Source organism: Theobroma umbraticum, unplaced genomic scaffold, assembly GCF_002168275.2.
Source record: "Theobroma umbraticum cultivar Fairchild unplaced genomic scaffold, ASM216827v3 scaffold_302.0, whole genome shotgun sequence".
In the NCBI taxonomy this organism is placed as follows: domain Eukaryota; kingdom Viridiplantae; phylum Streptophyta; class Magnoliopsida; order Malvales; family Malvaceae; genus Theobroma; species Theobroma umbraticum.
In genome coordinates this window covers 764,311-783,394 of record NW_018397287.1, presented here as the reverse complement: position 1 = coordinate 783,394, position 19,084 = coordinate 764,311, and the positions used below count along the sequence as shown (strand labels likewise).

Sequence of the window (19,084 nt, the reverse complement as noted above, 5' to 3'; positions counted from 1 at the left end):
AATTTTTACACTCGAGCATTTGACTCATTGATTGATGTATTATTCCTTACTTAAAAAATAAGGTTCGAATCCCCTCTCCTCTAGTTATATAAAAAAAAATTATGAGGAATAACCGTTTTGATAAGGCCATTTCAAAAATAACGATCAAAATAAATTTAACTGTTTTTAACCATATTTAACCATAATTTGACAAAAATACCCTTAAAACTATTTCAAATAAATTAAAACATTCATTACAATTTTTCCTCATTTTTGCTTCTGATTTCTCACTCTCAACATCCCACTCTCTCTAATTTTATCGATTTTTCTTTCGGCATCCATCTACTATGCTCCCGATTTCTCTCTTGCGCTTTCAGATTTCTATTTTCAACATTTTGAAAACACTAAATGATAGTTTTGATGTGCTTGAGTGGATAACTATTTGAAGAATTTAATTTTTAAGTATTTTGGATAAAACTAAACAGTAGAAATGATCACAGATGTTTGAAATAACTTTTAATTGGATCAATAAAGAATCTAGACACCAATAAACTCAAAATTTTAAAATTTATCAACATTAGTTTTCAATGAAATTTTTTTTTGATTTTAGTCAAAATAGGTATTTAAGATAAAAAAATTTGTATTTTGATTTATAAAAACATGTTAAAAACACTTTAATCGGTGCCAAATTGTCAAAAAAATAAAAAAAATAAAGAGAGTTGAGAGAATTTGAAGTTTTAGTTTGTAAGTAACAGTAACAGTTTAGGTATTAAAGTGTAACAAAATGTTTTTGAATATGGCGTGTAATAATTTTTTTAACCATGGCGTGTAACATATTTTTGTACATGGCATGTAACAATAGTATTTTTTTTTCAACATGGTATGTAACAACCTTTTTGAACCATAACGTGCACCATATTTTAGCACATGGCATTGAACAACAGTATTTTTTTTAACATAGTGTATAACAACCAAACCATGGCGTGTCACACGTTTTTGTACATGACGTGTAACAACCTAACTATTGCGTGTCACACGTTTTTATACATGATATGTAACAACCTAACCATGGCGTATAACATGTTTTCGTATAGTGTGTAACATCATAGCGTGTAATTTCATTAAGGGTATTTTTATCCAATTAGGTTATAAATAGTTAAAATTATAAAAGAGGTTATTTTTGAAAACATCTTATCTTTAAAGGTTATTTTTTAAAATGCCCCAAAAGTTAAAAAAAAACTTCTCCAAACTCTTCCCAAGTACTCTCTTTTTCCCTTTTACTCAAGTTATTTTCCACTATGCTCTGTCACTACTTTTTTTTCTTAATTTGTATTCATTATCTCGTGCCACATACACACTCAACATTTCAAGAATTGTTTTAATCTTTTTCTCTATCACCTCTAATGCATCTCATTTTTACTTGTTGTAACCATTAGAAGGATCGTCCATGTTGAGTATCATTATTCAAATACGAAATGAAAAAACTTGAAATAATTCAAATCTTAGTTGATTCCAATCCAAATAATTAAAATTTAAAATTAACTTGAATTTCTTTCACTCTAAGATATTTCAAATTGGAAGTGTTTTGACCTGACCCGACCAAATAGGCAATGTATTTATCCATCTAGCAGACCGAACCATAGGTAAGAAATAAACCACTTTTTTTTTGTATAGTGGAAAAACAAATTAAATAAACTTATTATATCAATCTAGGCCAAGATACGCCTAGAGTATCTGCAAATAAAACTGTTTTGATGCTAGTTGGTGGAGAATCTAAAATATGTAACTCGAGGGTAGATCCTCATTATGAGTAGCAATCCAATCAACAAATTGATTTGCTTTACAATGGATGTGAAATATAGCACAATCCCAAGACTAATGTAATAGCTCCTTGATGAACTTGATTAGCTATGTGTTCGGATCTAATTGTGAATCTTGGTTAGAGATCTTATGAATTGCTATCAAAGAATCCAATTCCACCAAAACCTTTCTGAACCCTCTTTCCCAACACAATTTTAGTCCCTAGTATAGTACCCAAAGTTTTGCGTTGAGTGCAAAGGAAATGACAATTTTGTGTATGAAGCCTAATTGTCAATTTCCCATGTCATCTTTAATTACCTTACTTGCTGCCATCATGCCTAGTTGCCCTCTAGCACTTCCATCTACATTGAGCTTTACAAAAGAAAGATCTGGTAATTTCCTGGCTATTAAGATCTCTTGTTTCATAACAAGTTTCTCTCTTCTTAAATTATCCCAGACTTCTTTTAATTTGGTCCATATTTGTTGCCATGCATTCTTTGGCCAAAAAAAAGAAGCATAAAATATAGATAAATTCTTCCAACACCATAGCAACCATATAGTATTCCTCAAAATAGTACCCCAAAGTATTCCCTCCACTACCTTATTACTCCTTATATTTCCTATCACCCAACTTTTTAAATCAAGGGAGAAAAAATTACCATCGATTACCCCAACAGAGTTTATTGCTTCCTCCATTCAAGTGATAGGTGTGTAACCTTTTCGATTCTGCTTTAATTTTTTTTTATTTTTTACAAAATTTTTTACCAGGATGTAAGCTTTTAATTTAACATCCTCAATGGATTAATTTTATTTTAGTTTTTAATAAATTTCTATCAGAAGACAGAAAGATTTGAATAGAAATAGTTTGATTTTAGGAAATGTATTTGTTAAATATAATGGAATGATATGTTAGCTAGGTATTTTTTTCTCTTTTTACCATGTGAGTAAGGAGAGGATTTTGATATATTTCTTTAGGCGCATATATTCATTACAGCTTCAAATATAGTTCTTTAGGTGCATCTATAAGCCATTGCGTATTTGAAGTGAAAGATTATGTTGGCAGCAAAAAAGACATTGGTGGTTTCTAGCATGAAAAATAATGAGGGATTTTGATTTAATTTGAAACACTTGAAAGAAGTTATTCATTGATGGATATTATGAAGGGAATGGGTTTGCTTAGAAGGCGATAGGATTTAAGTCCAAAGGCCAAAAAAGATATAGAAATTTGAATTTTGATTATGATATCAAAAAAATTAGTACTCTTAGTAAAATGTGAAAATGTCCCTATTCCTTTCATCCTCTTTTAGGTGCATGCATGTATAGTTCTATCTTTAAACTATATAAGTATGTTATAAGGAAACGGAAAAAGAAAAAGTGTTACTGAAAATTTAAGTTATTGCAATGCGTTCACTCCTTATCCAATGTATATATGTTAGATACGGCTTGAACATGATATTTTGTGCATGTAAAGGGAGATATTGTGTTTGAGCATAACATGCATTGCTTTTTTGGAAAATCTTGAAGGTGTTTCATGACAACTTTAAACTATGTTTTCTATATCCTTCATGATATGTTCTGCCTTATCTAAGTTAATTCATTTTGATGATTTCAATTGTCTGTTTCAAACAAAACAAAGAAGATTGGAATTGAATCCCTTTAAATGTATTTACATTTTAGCTATTAAGAAATTTTAAATTTTTTTAAACTACTTCAACATCACATCTAGGAGTGGAGAAAGTAAAACATATGCTAATCTGATTTCAGGATATCTATATTTTTTTGTTTTACATTTTTTAACAATTAATGGAATTGTTAAAACCCTATATTATTTCTATGTTAGATGGCACCTTTGTTACTGTTGCAATTGAGTTTATTTATTCTATGCGTAATATTTATATATTTTGGTTTAGTAATATCATTTTGTACACTAACACTTATTGAATTAATGTCATTTGTTGCTTTTATGTTTTAACTACAGTTAATTGATTTTAAGAAGTTGCTTGATACCGAGTTTGAAAAGGTCAAGGCTAGTTAATCTTCAAGTCTATAGAATCATCCACTGATACATTAGTTCTGGCAAGCAGTCTGGGTATGTGTTTTAAACACATCAAGGCAGTTTTTGAAATTATTAAGATGGAAAAAGTCAATGATTATCTTTTATCCATATTTTGTTTTTATTTTTTCTTATACTGTTAATCTTATTTTATATTTAGGATCAAGGTTCATCTTGGTCTTTAAGTCTGAAATATTATATTATTTTATGTGTATGTATGTAGACAAAAGTATACATGTTTGTTTCTATAAATATGCAAACCAGTTATTGTTTAAGGGATGAATATGAATAGTTTTCAATTTGAATACTCTGTCTTGTGCTTTCTGGTTCTATTTTAATGCTAGTTATTTTTTGTAGTACTATTATATATTTTTGACCTATGTTATGTAGAATTATTATATAGACTTACTTTTCAATAGTCTTTCTTTTTAGTGAATTTGGATAATTCTATAAAGATGATAGATAAAAGTTGGCTATGTTGCTTTAGATTGAGTAAAGAATAGATATATGGAGTTAGGCAATTTCTTGATTTTTCATTTGCAAATGGGTCAAAGGGAGGATTGATTTTGTGCCTTTGTAAGACTTGTAACAATTGTTTGTGGAAAGATTGAGATGAAGTTTATAATCATCATATTTGTAAAAGAATCGATCAAGGTTATATCCATTGGATTTATCATGGGGAAAGGTCATCACCTTCTGTGAGTGTTGATGATGATGTAGATATGAGAGATGAGTCAAATATGCATGATGACGTAGAGCAATTAGTGCAAGACATTATGAGGCAAGAAGGTTATGATGATTATGTCGGTTATTTTGAGGACAATGAAGAAAAAAGTGATAAGAGTCCAAATTTAGATGCTAAGAAATTTTCTGAATTGAGAAGCTCTTGCTTGGCTGTTTACTCTTAAAAGGTTTCTTACTAGGGGCTGGATTTAGAAAGACTGAATTTATAAGATATCTGGTATAGTTACTTTAGAATCATTGAGATAGCATGCGTTCAAGCTGTATTTGATTCATAAGAGGCCTTATTATTGATGTTAAAACATAAAGACACGTTTTGTACATAAATCTAGTTCAAAATGTTGTTAATAATACCTATTATTTGCAGTTAACTGAATATTATCTTGCTTTGTCTCATATTACATTATGAAGTACCTGCAAATGAATATTATTTTCAACTTAATCTTTATAGGTAAGGAAGGTTAGGAACTGCAATGTCAGATGGTTTTGTTAGGTTGGAGAGTGGATAAACAAATATGTATAGAGAAGAATTAGAAAGAAAAAGAGAGGAAGAGAGAGATTACCAAAATTAGTTAAGGAAACCCCATACTGAACACATTATAAAGACCTTTGAAAATGATTTTTAAGGCATTTGATTTTTGAGGCATTAGTTGATGCAATTTGATTTTAGAGGCATTTTATGATTTGTAAGCATGTGTTTCTATCATATATTAGAAGGTTATATGTGTCTTTATTTTATACTTTTTAGCTGCATATTTTATATGCTAACATATGATTTAAAATTACAGCCATATAATATATAGCTACACTTTAATTTTGCTGTTGAATCTAGAGGTGTCAATATGGGCTGGCCCGGCCCAACTCAGCCCAAGCCCTTGTGAGCTGAGAAAGTATGAGTTAGGTCGTGCTAGCCCATTTTTAACATGGGCCATCAAAACTTCAGCCAAGCCCACCCCTTACTAGCTCATGGGTCGAGTTAGGCCAGCTCACTTTTTTTTTTGTAAAAAAAAATATTTTTATAATTCTACCTAACAAATTTTCTATCAATAAAATTGTTTTATCATTTAATCTATAAATTAAATAATAAAAACATGTTACAAACAAATAAATTACACCAAATATAAATAAATAAATTACATAAATAGAGTTTAAATCTTTAACACTAACTACCATCCTATAAACATAAGTATATATCCAAATAATAGAAACTTTAAGACTCATTTATATCCTACTCAATCATCATCCTCAAACAAAATATTTAAATCTTATTTAGACATCAATGATGTCTCAAGGTCTAAATCATTATCAATTTATCATCTAATATTTATTACCATAAAAGAAAAAGAGATAAAAAGTTTTAATCTAAATTAAAATTATTAATTTGATAAGTAAAGATTAATGACATTGAAATATATAAAAAATATAATATCATTGGTAACTAAATTATTAATTTTATATAGTTAAATTAATAAAAATTATTAATTTTTTAACTCACAGGGTTGGCTAGCCCTAGCCCATCCCAACCTACTGATCTGATGGGCTGGCTCATTTAGGCTCGATTCTAATATGAGTCTAAATTTTCATTTCCAACTCATCCCATATTCAATAAAAAATGGGTCGATCTAATGGGCTAGGCTTATTTTTACAAGTCTAGTTGAATCCTATAAACAAGTGCAGCCAAACTTTTTCATACATTAGCTAAGTGTGCATATTTTTTACTTATGATTGCAATTTTTTGTTGCAGCCAGAGGTACAAAATATTGTAATAAAAATACTCTTACTCTTTTAAGTTTTAATTAAAATTTTAAGCGGGTTTATTAGTTTTCGAAATAGATATTCTGTCTGAAAGTATAAACACCATTAACAAAAATTATAAAAAGATTAAAATACTTTTTTTTATTAATTTAAAAAATTATTATTATATAATTTTAAAAAAAAATAGGCAGTGCTCTCTTTTTTTTTAAATTAATAAAAGTTATATTATAGTAATCTTTAAAATTATATAATTTTTTTTTGAAGTAAAATATTCATTTTGAAAACTAATGGATCTGCTTAAAATTTTGATTAAAATTTAAGAAGGTGGGGTATTTTACCTTTTTACATATTAGAATGTAATAATAGTTACTTTAAAAAATTTATGCTGTTTAATGTGATAATGTTGTCCAACATACTATAAGAGCATTTTTATCACCTTTTAATTTAATTTTTATAAGTTTATTAAGTATTTACACGACACAATAATCTTACCAATTAATTTGTGTTATAAGAAATTTTAAAAATAAGTGTAAAGACTAGTAGTAGTTTTTTTTTTCTTCTGAACACATCATTTGAAGTCATTGAACAATTAGAAGATAAAGCGGAAGATTTTTAAATAGAATAAGACCATCAATTTTATTAAATAAATCAATCTTCCATTTTAAGGGTTTTTGAAGTGTCATAATGAATCCATAGTCTGATAGTTTCCACAGTAAATTTGAATCGACATTGGTGCAATTTATTTTTCAATCATTTATAAATTATTTTTTTTAAAAAAAAAATCCTCTATCCTTTGTAGTAAAAAAAAAAGAATTAAAAAAAAGTATGTATTAAAAAAAAATGGGGCTGGTTCTGAGCTCCTAGGAGCAACAAACGCGGCCTTATCTGCTGATTATATTTATCTCATGGCTTGGCCGAGACAGTTGAACTTTATCTTCAACCACCACCGAACTGTGCTTCTGAGTTAGAGTAAGCGAGGAACTATATCGTCTGCACAGTTGAACCAAATAAAGAAAAAAGACCCACAAAACATCACTGCAGACAGAGGGTTTTCATGTTTGAACTTTGAAGACCAAAAGAACCAAAGAATATGCTTCTGCAAACTACAATCTCATCCCCACCTTTACACCACCACCCTGTCTGCTTCTCAGCTACCCTTCCTCATTCTTACTCTTTCCTTTCATCTGGGTCTCTCAGGTTCAGCCGCAAGAAGCTCTCTTTTCAGGTAAAAGAAGCTACCCTTTACTCTTTCTTATACTGTATATTATTAGTATAATTCTCCATAGTAAAGTTTCTATCTGAGGATCTAGTCAGCTTCTTCGAAAATTCTTGGCATGCAACACTTACGAAAGTAGAGAGTAGGAAGTAGAAACTGATGGGATTTAATATTGCAACGAGAGGACTTTGGCCTGCTTATCTTTTAGGTTCTACAACTGGCGTCAAGAGAGGCTTTTCTAAACATTAGACAGAATAATATGTTGGGCAAGCCATGAATTTATGTATGCAAAGATAATCTTTATTAGATGTTGAAATGATGGTTAGACTAAATGGAGAAAGAAGGCAAGTGATTTTTTGTCTGGGTTTTCAACAATGGAAGACAATAAATTCGTCTCCCTTTTGTAAGTTTTTTTCAACTAAAATTGGCTTGTTCTGGGATCATGCAATTGCTAGTATTGAAACAAGGATTTGACTATACCTATCTATAACAATCACTATTTTCTGCTCTCCTCAAATTGGACATTCATTGCCTGCAAATTTTGAATGTTTGGTTAACACCAAACCCTCGTGTCAAAGGTTTAATCCAGAAAATTTTCAATTTTAATAAAATATGCTATTCTAGAATTCATAATGTGTGACTAAATGGAAAAACTTAAAGTCTAATAGTGATTTTTTTCTAAAATAATTTCACATTTTTTACACAACTAGAAGACTAATGGTAAATAAAAGATGGTAAAAGGAATAATTTCATATTTTTTTATAAATATTTGGTGGGTCAAAAAACAAGATTTATTTTTTTCTCTTTTTTAGCTTTATAAAGAACATTGGATAGTGTTGCTCTTATTGGTCCAGGCCATTGTTCAGTGCTATTGTGAACCAGCTTTGAAGAACTCAGGGACAGGCAATGGAGTGAATGACACTAGATTTCTCAACCTACAGGTATGTGTTCTGGTACACTCTGTGCTTCAGTGGTGCTAGTTTTAAGAGAAAAAACAAAAAACCCTTGTCTTATGAAGAAAATTTGGGGCATTAGTTGCAGAAAAGTATTCCAATTTATTATACTGCTTGTTTTTAGTTTATTCGTTCTACATGTTTAACTCTGTTATCTACTTGGTTGTCCCCTTCCTCTTTTTCTGTACCGCATTTATGCAACTGCTACGAGTGTTTTATCATTATAATTCCGTAATCTTCTTTCCTTGACACCTTGAGTTTAATGATTTTTACTTCTAGATTAAACGATAACGACCTAAGACAAGTTTTTACAGAGCTAATATTTATAGAGCTAGAATTCTTTCACTTTTTAACCCTGGCTTAACAGGTATATGTTTAAACTATTTGGTTGATATGAAATGAAAAGCTATTAAAATAATGTGTGCTCCTTGAATTCTCCAGACCAATCAGGAGGTGTAAGTGTGTTCTTTAATTTATGTTACTATATGATACATATTTAGACTTTTATTTTGATGAAACTGAGAAGTATAACAGTAAAATAATATAAAAGAAGGTAAACTATACTCCCTTCCCCATGTATAGGTCATAATTGTCTTTGTTCGAAAGTTATTTAAGAGATACACACTTCCAATTATTATCTAGTGATTCTATAATTTCAATTAAACATCAGTTAATTAATTAACGTGCCAACTGAGTTGGCACCTTTAGATCTTAAGTTACTTAGAAAATTGCCCAATTAGCAATATATATGTTATGTATAAGTACAGATGCACATGCCCAAAAAAACACAAACACACACACATATATTATCTTTTGGACAATGGCAAACCCAAAATTCTGGAAAATTAAAACTTGCTCCGTAAAGCACCTTAGTTCCTTTGGATGGTAATTAACCTTATTCTTTTTCTTTTCCTCAATCTTAGATAGCTTAATTGTAAAACCTGTTAGCTATGTCAAAGAACATGTTCTGATCACTCAGAGCCATATACCAATTGGGCTCACAACCGATGGACAGCTGTGCTGGGATGAGTAAGGCTGGTAGCTGGTAATGATGAGTTTACATACAATTATCCATTTGTGAATTGCAAAATGGATATTCATATTTTTTTAAACATCTTTAAAAGTTTCTACTTGAGCTTCATTGACTTAGCTTTAGGTCCCTATACTTTAGAGGTCAATCAAGGTTAGACTCAAAAAATATAAGATTTGTTTTTAATATCTAATTTTGGACTTGAAGTTTGAAAAACACAAGCTAACTTTATCTCCTCTGCCTTGACATCAAAGTTTGGGCAAAGTGTTAAGAAAATATAATTGGAGTTAAATTGTTCTGTTTTGTATTGACAAAAAAACAAAGGACATATAAGAGCGTTCCACTAAATATGTACAGAAAATATATTGTAATAAGCATAAAGATACACTAAAATCTAATAAAGAGAAAATATGCTTTAGGTGTAGGAGTCATTCAAACCCATCAAAAGTTGCATCAAATGATCAGCCTCGTGTAATTTGATAAATTTCTTATGGGCGCCACAAGTAGAAGTTGGAAGAGAGCAATAGGAGACCAGCTCATTCCATAAACCCTTAAGAACAGTGTAATAGGCCACAACAGAATTATTTTTCTGATTATAAAGAGAAATATTACAACAAATCTCAAAGATTGGAGGTAAGATCTTTGAGAAAAACAATCATGAAGATCAAGCCAAATCTCATTTGCAGAAGACATGTAAATAACACTTGCAGCTATATCTTTGGAAACCATGTTAAGTAACCAAGTGGTGACCGTACTATTACAGCACTTCCATTGGAGTGAATCTTTAGAATATCAGGTTCACAGATACTGCATCTTCAAATCCAAGTTTGTTTTCAGCTTCAAGAGCCGTGCAAAGAGCATGGCTTCAGGTTGGATAATTCTCTCCAACCAAAGATTGGGAAATGAGAATAGAGCCAGGACTATCGAAATGATAAAGAAAATATGGAGAGAAATAATCATAATTTGATTCGGTCGCAACAAGAGTGGTAAAGATGGGGTCTGTGGAAAAAACTAATTGGTGAGGAATCTTTGGAGCCTGCCATGAGGGTGGGAAACAGATGGTTATAATGGTGGAAAAAGGAAGAAAAGGAAAACGGGCCCTAGGGTTATTAGGCTGATAACATGTTAAGAAAATATAATAGGGGCTAAATCGTTCTGTTTGTATTGACTAGAAAACAAAGTATATATACAAGAGTGTTTGACTAAATATGTACAAAAAAATATTGCAATAAATGTAAAGATATATTAGATCTAATGAAGAGAAAATATTGCTCTAACACAAGGGATTCAAAATTCATGTTGTTTCAAGCAAAGAAGCCATCCATTTTAATGGAAAATAGCTTCAGCCAACATGCAATAGTGATGGAGAAGTGGGAATGGTAACCGTGTTCAAGAGAATTCTAGAGAAAGAAAGTGTCTTACGTTTTTCTTTTGTTTTGTTTTTGCATAAGGTGAAAGGAAAAGAGACTTTGACTCCCAAATCATCTATGCTATCGTGGTGTTTTTGAGTTGAGAAAGAAGTGTGTTGTGAAAGTTTCAGCCTTCATCTGATGATGTTAGAGTTTGTGCTATTAATACTCATATTTATCACCTGATATAGACAACGCTAAATGGTTGCATGTAGTTGTCATTTTTAAATAAGTTTGAATGAATTTTTGCTTTGGAGTAAAGACATAAATTGGTATGTAGCTTCTATATGGTTTGGCAAATTCCTAATTTTCAGTGTTTTTCTATACCTATTGTGACATTTCCTAGGAATGCTTTTATATGTCTCATGCTGGATTTCTGTTGATATTGGCCTTATTATATGATCTCACTGTTGAGTATATTCAATTACTCTTTTTGTTTGATATTAAAAGTACATGTTTAAACTTTTAATCAAGTTTTGTTTTGGTGAATGGAGGTAGATATACTATTCTTTTCTAACTTAACATGCTTTCTTACAGTTTTTCTTTTTTCCATATTTGAATTGATTGTGGATAAAGGCAGATGTTTCAAAAGGGACTGGCAACTTATATGGCATGCAGAGGAAGATGCAGCTCACATGTGAAAAGTTGTAGTTTTGATACCTTTTTTCCTCTTTAAACATTGTTTTTGATGTCCATTCTGTTTGGTTATTTTTCTATAACATCTAAATTTCTCTTAATATTGTATTAATTAATACCTTGTAATTGGTTATTTTTCTATATCATCTAAATTTCTCTTAATATTGTATTAATTAATACCTTCTAAACTCTATAGTATGTATGCCAAAAGGTCAGAAAGCTTATTATGTCATTCTTCTGGAGTTTGGTTGCACTGTGAGTTAAATGACTTAATAATACAAGATGCACTGATGGTGCATGCGCGTGCATGCGCACACACATACATGTTCAAATTTCTAGATGGAGGTTTACTTCTATGGATAAGTAAAAACCACTAGTGTTGTGTTAAGTCATGCAGTTGTAGGCTTGTAGTCATGCTCTCTTTAGTTGCTTCTTTCAGTTAGTCACTACAATTACTTGAATCTAAATAATTGGTATCATCATTTTGTTGCAGAATCCTTGAAAAACATTCTGGCTATGGGTGATGACTCAAATCTGAAGAAGCCATTAGTTGTGGTGTCTGCTTTCCTCTTTGGTCAAGCCTTGTGGTTGATTTCTGCACAACTAGCAAATGCAAGTGAAATTACCAGTGGAGATGCAGTTTATGAGATTGGAGCGTTATTTGAGTTAGGAATCCAACTATCTTATCTGCTTTTACTACTAGGTTTGCTTGGGGTTGGAACCTTCTTTGTGATCCGTCAAGTCCTTGTACGTAGAGAACTTGACCTTTCTGCTAAAGAGTTACAGGTAAGAGCTTGTTATTCTGTGCAAAAGAATGACATTTGAATGAGTCTAAATTGCTCTGGCAGTTATGTTTGTATTAGTTTGACATTTCCAAACTTTAAAAAGAAGACTTTTTCCAAGTTATTGTAACAAAACCAAAAGGAAAACAGAAAAGACTTTTGACTCTTTTTTCTTAGCTTTTATAGTGGATGATGACTGCTCCTTTGTGCTTATATTATATCCTTCAATGTTATTATTTTGATTTCAGGAGCAAGTAAGAAGTGGAGAGGCAAGTGCTACTGAGCTTTTTGAGCTAGGTGCCGTTATGTTGAGAAGGAAATTTTACCCTGCTGCTACTAAATATTTGCTTCAGGCAATTGAGAAATGGGATGGCGATGATCAAGATCTTGCCCAGGTATGATATTTTTTGGATCTTCCTGCATCTTACAAGCAGAAGCAATTGATTTCATTGTGTGGATTGTACTTAGTAGAATGTGGTATGCATGTCTTGCATGCAATTAAAGTCAATAATGTCAACCATTTGTAATATGAACATTATGCCTTTTAACCATCATATTTGAGTTTGCTAAGGGTGCAGTCATAAATTGTATGATGGGTGATGATTCATTTGGATAATTTAGCGTTGAAAACTTTTTCAGCCGTTAACATGAAATCATCATCTATCACCGCTGTATCCTTCTTTTTTGAGTGATAAATCATTCAATAAGCTGTGCACTTTGCCTGGTTTGTGGTTTTAACTTATCTTGTAGAACCAGAAATATCACATCCTTCTTAGCCACCCTGATCATATACAGGATTTCCCCTTTGTGCTTATCAGTGTCAATCACAATCTGAACTCTAACTGTTGTATAATAGCAGCATTATCTGTTTTATCTTAGTCTGCCTGGAATTTCGGTTAAAAATGTTATTAAATCTAATTTTTTATTTTAAGAGGAATAAATGGAGAAAACTCTAGCTCACACTTGTAACTCAAATGCCAACTTAAACTTTTATCCTATGGACTCAGCATTTGCTATGTCTTGCTTGCTAACACCAGGCCCCGTACCTTTTGTAAGTTTAAACCATCATATATTTGGTGGGCTTGACTAAAACCCGGTTTTGTTATGATGATTTGAATCATGACATAACCTCCATTTGCAGAAAAAAAGTGGGAGAAACCTGAATTTAACAGGATGTTTACCTGTCTACTTCTAAAATTTCATCATATGAACTATTCCTTTACTTGTCTGAGAATACATAAATAAGATTACAAAGTACTTTTTCTTTTTCTTTTTTTTTTGTCATCTTTTGATTAGGGACTTTATAAACATTAAATTATCATATTATATTTTGCTCATCAACGCACAGGTTTACAATGCCCTTGGGGTCAGCTATGTCCGGGATGGGAAGCTCGAGAAAGGAATCAGTCAATTTGAAACTGCTGTGAAGCTTCAACCAGGCTATGTCACAGCCTGGAACAACCTTGGTGATGCATATGAGAAGAAAAAAGACTATAAGTCTGCACTCAAAGCATTTGAAGAAGTGCTACTTTTTGATCCCAATAACAAGGTAGCGCGCCCTAGGCGAGATGCGTTAAAGGATCGTGTACAAATGTACAAAGGAGTTCCTGTGAAATCAAAAGACAGATGATTTTGTCAATTTGCTCATGCTCCCACCTATTTTAATTCTGAATTTTTGACACGTGACTAAAAGGGTTGTTCTCTTTTGGGAAAGAGGAAATTAGATGAATATAAACAATCGCTGCATTAAGGAATGCAATCTGTTGGGCATTATTGAACTATTGAGTATGATGCTGATAATTTGAAGACAATACAACTTTTCTTCATTTGATTCTATCCTCAATGGCTTGCATCTTAGCAGATGATCCAAGGGGCTGCACCTCAGCAGATGACAGAAAAGCTCAAGATTAACTGCGAAGCAGCTGGTTTGTAAAGTAGCGCTTGCAGAACAGTACAGCCTGACATATAGCCCAACACAAAAACTATAAGGCTAGGCCACTTGCAATAGATGCTAATGTCGCTCTCTATATTACAGATTTTTGATTCAATATCTCTGTCTCTATCCTCTCATACTGCAGATTCCTTTCCATATGCCTCTACCATCTCAAGTACGAGAGGAGACTCCTCTTTCGGACCAACTTGGCCTGATCTATTGGCAGACCTCTTGACAGCGTTGCCCTTATTATTCTTTTTCGCCTTCCGAGCCCAACCAACAAGCCCTTCGCGAATATGTTCCTCGAAAATGGCCTTCTTATACGAACTTCCCATCTTCGAAACAACAAAAAGAAAGCAAAAGTTTTGATTAGTTCAGAAAATGTAACAAAAACCAGAAAAGAATTCAACTTTGTTTGTAGTTCGCTTTACCTGTGTGACAAATGCATATAGCGGCAGGGTACTATAACTGCAGACGAACTGAACAAACACCCTGACCAGATGAAGATTACGTGAGTATTTGAATATGGAAAGACAGGAAAGAAAGATTTTTCGTCCTCTTCATACCCTATAACCAGCCTGGGGATAATAAAACGAACTTGCCCCATCATGCATGACTGGAAACCGTACTGCAACTGTTATAAATGGAAGAATCAAAATGATCAGTCGGAAGTCGTTATTTATTCAAGGGCAGGATTGAATTCAGGCGCCCAAATGGTGTGACAATGGTGTTTTACCCATATCCAGAAGAAAAATGCCAATTCAAAAGAATTCTGGAATAGGATGATGTGAATCAGGCGGAGAATGAGGCGTGGCCTGTTGAACCAGAAATGGTTATCTGACGGCTGAACTACCAATTCCCCTTCGACCGCTACATGTCTCTCGGCTACCTCTTGGGCCAATTGCGTGATTATATGCTCCAACTTGGTGCCAACAGCAAGTAAAAGCTGCCAAGAGGAAAACAACTGTCAAATGCTACCAGGTTTTCTGTAGGCTGCCTATCTGATATAAACATGTAAGTAGTTCAACTGCTTAAACATATACACAAAGAGGGAAAAGGAAGGGAGAACAAAATTACTTAAAGAAAGAATAAGACAGCATAATTGTAGTGTTTATTAGGATCACTTACAATGAAGGGAATGAAAGCTATCCAAAAATATGTATGCCAACCTGCGTGAAGGAATCAATTTTTTATTTGTGAGTCGAAGTTAAGAATCTTCATCTAGCTGGTTCACTGTAGGAAGGAATTACTCCATCCATACAGAGTTCATATCTTACGGAGTGGCAAGTGCATATATCTAAGACCTCAAAACCCTGTATTTGAAGTTCTTAGTACAGTAGTTTTAACTTCTGGATTACAATTTTTCTGAATTTTCTACAGGAGCACAATTAAAGAGTTGGAGTGCAAAAATTGTAGCAGATGACTCTGCCTCAGAATCCATTATGTTCTAACGAAATAGAAAAATTATGGAAGATATGAAATAGGAACAAGCAGCAAACAGATACTCTGCTCTCATGTAAACATCAAGTAAAACTTCAGTTACTCACCAACAAAATTCAGCAACAGGAAAATGACAACAAATGCCCAAAGATACCAACTGCAATTAAGTCAGAAATTAGTTATGATCCATGAAAGGAATTAAGCTAGAAACTGACAGCATTAAGAAAATTTACTATGTAAAGAAATGTTTCTTGACCAACAGAAACATGCCAAAGCATTATTTTTCACCAAAGGTAGCAATGACATAAATGCATGAACCTACAACTTCGCATATAGCCCAACTGCATAATTCATTGTGGGAGGAACAACTGTCTTAACAAATTTTGATTAAGGAACTATGAAATTCTGGTTAGCATCTTTCATAACTGACCTTATCCCAACAACTTTCTTAAAATCGGCTTCAAGAGCACGCATCATGTAGTTGTGAAAATTGAACTTTGGGTTTCCCCTGCAATGAGTCTAGAGAAGAATTTTTCTGAAAGTTAATGAAATAGAGTTGATGAAGTAAATTATAGGGAGCATTCAAGTTTTTACCAAGAAAAATGAATAAAATGGAATGAAATAGATTAAATTCAATTAACTTACCATGATGAAGCCTAGTCTTAATGTGATATAATCTGATTTGGTCACAGATCCATAGAATTGCTTGAAAAAAGAATACTGGAAAGCAAATCATAGCCATAAAAACTATGTTACGGGATTAGCATGCATATATATATATATTTATCGTGAGAGAGAGAGAAGAAAAATGTGAATTAGTTCTCTTGTAATGACACAATGAGGACTTAAGATGATGTTAATAGCTGCTGATTGAGTGAGGAATTTATCCAATTTCCTCACAGAAGAGCAGAAATCAGTATCATAACTTCAGAAGGTACGATCTTCAGCATTTCCAATTGAGATAAACATTTCTTTTATATTAATCGAAAGAAATTAGTAACTCTAAATTGGAAATTTTTTGCTTTCTGTATATACTGCAATCTTGTTTTAACGGTCTAGTTGTCCAGGTTTGACTGTTTAGGACTTCACCTTTTCCAGTTGGAAATAAACATGAACTTAATGGAGCTTAATAACCAGTTATTAGATGATTGTAACAAGAACATCTCGACTTACCACCCATCCCAGTAATTCTGAATTCTTTCCAAAACCCAGGAAGCGATTCCTGATAAAATCATGTTCTTGGACTTGGGTGATCTTTGTTCTCACAACTGCAAAGTAACACTTGCATCAGAAAATGCATTATAGTTGGTAGGACGTTGACCACAAGAGAACATCAAAGGTTTGAAGCAAGTCAGTGCTCTACCGTTGGTCAGGATTGAAAATTTATAGTTTAGAGGTTAATGATTTAGCACAATAGAGTATATCCAAATTATTCATTTAAATATGTAAAAATTAGGTGTTAGCTACCCGAACCTCCCTCTGGATCATATTCCATATTCTTAGCATAATCCTCCCAACTTTTCCATTGATGGATCTGGATTGTAAAAGACATGTACTAAACATCAGACAGAAAAGCATGACAATGAAATTGAAAGAAGTAAAATTCTACATGGCAGTAGAACCAGATAAGTCAGAGTGACAGAATGTGAAACTTACCTTTGTGCTTCCAAAAAGAATGGTTAGAGCACAGAAAGTCACATGTACAACAGCTAGCACGAAGATGAAGATATGAAGATGATGCAATGCCGTAGTGGATAACAATGGGACTTTTCCCTAGATTGAAATCAAACATATCATAATTGAAGAAAACTGTCAGTCTTCCAATCCTAATATGAGAATATAGAATAAATGTTGTGAAAGATGGTCACCGGATTGTCCTGATTTGCCTAGGCCAGTGAATATAGTCTATAAGACATGCTCTCAAGTTTTTTAATTCTTTGTATCAATAATGAAAACTGATCATTGAGTGAGAAACATTAAAAATTACCTTAGCAGTACAGTAGGAAGCAGTACCAGAGGCCTCAGCAAGAAGATGACGGCCAGTGCCATGAGGAAGAAAGGAGGAGAAAAGGGTCTGAATGTGTGTTACAGTCTGATCTTTTTTTTCCTGACAAGGCAACCATTGATTAGCCATATCTTTTGGTATACAGATTTTGGCAATCCTGCCTTGAAACACTGTCAGTAGCAGTGATATGAATCCCAGCAACATCAACTCTGCATCCACCCCGTAAAAAATATTTATCCATATCCATGTCTTTGGAGATTAACACACGAGAAAATCTGACATGAGTATAGAGTCTATACCTGCTTTGATCTTCTGCAAGGCCTCAAAGAGAGGTTTCTGATTCTTTTTCTTCAGATACTGAAAAAGCAAAGAGGTCATTTGAAACGCTTAATCAAAGGAGAAAACACAATGCAGAAACAATTGATTGAAACTCATAAATACATGTAATGAAAGGGTAGATATATCATAAATATCAAAGAATTGAAACTTGCCTTGCCAATGAAGTGGAGGATTCTTTCAACAGCAAGAGAAATGAAGACAATTACAGAGCAGACAACAGCCACCACCCATGTTGGTGTGTATTCTAAGGTTGTCCCTCCTTCTGCCATATTGCCACCACTCCGCTTTTCTTCTCTGTGTTGCTCTTATTTGCCTTCAATTCTCTCTTCTTCTTTTTGTATGTATAGGGAGCAAGCAGACAGCAATGAAGAAAAGGAGAAAATAACGAGTGATAATAGCTGTATCGCTGTGATTATGGTTAGCTGTTGCCATATATAATTTGCTTACACCGGTTTGATAATACTAGTGCAACTCACGTTCGGACGCGCATTCTAATAGATTTTATAGTAATAATAATCGGACCCAAAAATTAACTAAGGACTAAAACTAAAAAATTGTAGTCAAATCCTATTGTATCCATAATTTTGTTTGTATAAATAAAACGTATCATAGTCCTTAAATTTAGATTCTATTTAATTGATTTTTTTATTGTGTATTATTTTTTTTTATTAAAAAATGACTAAAAACAAAATGCAATAACAAATATCAACCGAATAAAATTTTAGTAATTTCAATTGAGCATTGTAAAATATTCTATGTGAATTATTACTTTAAGAAAATATTTTGATTATTATACTTTTATTAAAATCAATTGTTGAGTTTGATATCAGGAGTTAAGGCTACCGCTATTCAATTTATGAATTAACATAAAAATTCATAATGGAATAATAAAACATAAATTAATAAGTTTATATTAATCTATTAATTATATATATATATATTCCCTTTTCACTCTTCACAGTGTAACAAAGACTAAAGCTGTGTCTTAACTTTGCTGTTTTTCCTAGCTTGTT

General features: G+C 32.3%; 2 protein-coding genes across 5 annotated transcripts; one reads left to right on the top strand and one right to left on the bottom strand.

Moving 5' to 3' along the window:
• Nucleotides 1-7,240: 7,240 nt before the first annotated feature.
• LOC110428539 (Tetratricopeptide repeat (TPR)-like superfamily protein) lies at nucleotides 7,241-14,190 on the top strand. 4 transcript variants are annotated; one of them, XM_021444384.2, is made up of 6 exons: nucleotides 7,241-7,553; nucleotides 8,411-8,485; nucleotides 11,517-11,580; nucleotides 12,066-12,358; nucleotides 12,603-12,749; nucleotides 13,703-14,190. In XM_021444384.2, the coding sequence occupies exons 1-6, from the start codon at nucleotides 7,419-7,421 to the stop codon at nucleotides 13,982-13,984; spliced, it is 996 nt and encodes a 331-aa protein (XP_021300059.1). In that variant the 5' UTR covers nucleotides 7,241-7,418; the 3' UTR covers nucleotides 13,985-14,190. The 4 variants fall into 4 exon arrangements, with proteins under 4 accessions (XP_021300059.1, XP_021300058.1, XP_021300061.1 ...); XM_021444383.2 differs by having other exon boundaries at nucleotides 7,244-7,553; nucleotides 8,399-8,485; XM_021444386.2 differs by having other exon boundaries at nucleotides 7,412-7,553; nucleotides 11,513-11,580.
• A 137-nt stretch (nucleotides 14,191-14,327) lies between these two features.
• On the bottom strand, nucleotides 14,328-18,607 carry LOC110428537 (MLO-like protein 1). The gene is made up of 14 exons (XM_021444382.2): nucleotides 18,224-18,607; nucleotides 18,032-18,089; nucleotides 17,715-17,941; nucleotides 17,384-17,500; nucleotides 17,201-17,261; nucleotides 16,901-16,995; nucleotides 16,373-16,447; nucleotides 16,158-16,246; nucleotides 15,835-15,884; nucleotides 15,416-15,456; nucleotides 15,024-15,233; nucleotides 14,854-14,921; nucleotides 14,719-14,779; nucleotides 14,328-14,622 (listed from the first exon to the last, which is right to left on the bottom strand). The coding sequence occupies exons 1-14, from the start codon at nucleotides 18,338-18,340 to the stop codon at nucleotides 14,422-14,424; spliced, it is 1,470 nt and encodes a 489-aa protein (XP_021300057.1). The 5' UTR covers nucleotides 18,341-18,607; the 3' UTR covers nucleotides 14,328-14,421.
• Nucleotides 18,608-19,084: the final 477 nt, after the last annotated feature.

Coding starts and splice junctions, on each gene's coding strand:
- LOC110428539 (XM_021444383.2), top strand. CDS start 7,419: ATGCTTCTGCAAACTACAATCTCATCCCCACCTTTACACCACCACCCT. Junction 12,359..12,602: donor TTTCTGCTAAAGAGTTACAG/GTAAGAGCTTGT, acceptor TTTTGATTTCAG/GAGCAAGTAAGAAGTGGAGA. Junction 12,750..13,702: donor ATGATCAAGATCTTGCCCAG/GTATGATATTTT, acceptor ATCAACGCACAG/GTTTACAATGCCCTTGGGGT.
- LOC110428537 (XM_021444382.2), bottom strand. CDS start 18,340: ATGGCAGAAGGAGGGACAACCTTAGAATACACACCAACATGGGTGGTG. Junction 16,247..16,372: donor TAAGACTAGGCTTCATCATG/GTAAGTTAATTG, acceptor ATTCTTCTCTAG/ACTCATTGCAGGGGAAACCC. Junction 14,922..15,023: donor CATTTTTCTTCTGGATATGG/GTAAAACACCAT, acceptor CATTTATAACAG/TTGCAGTACGGTTTCCAGTC.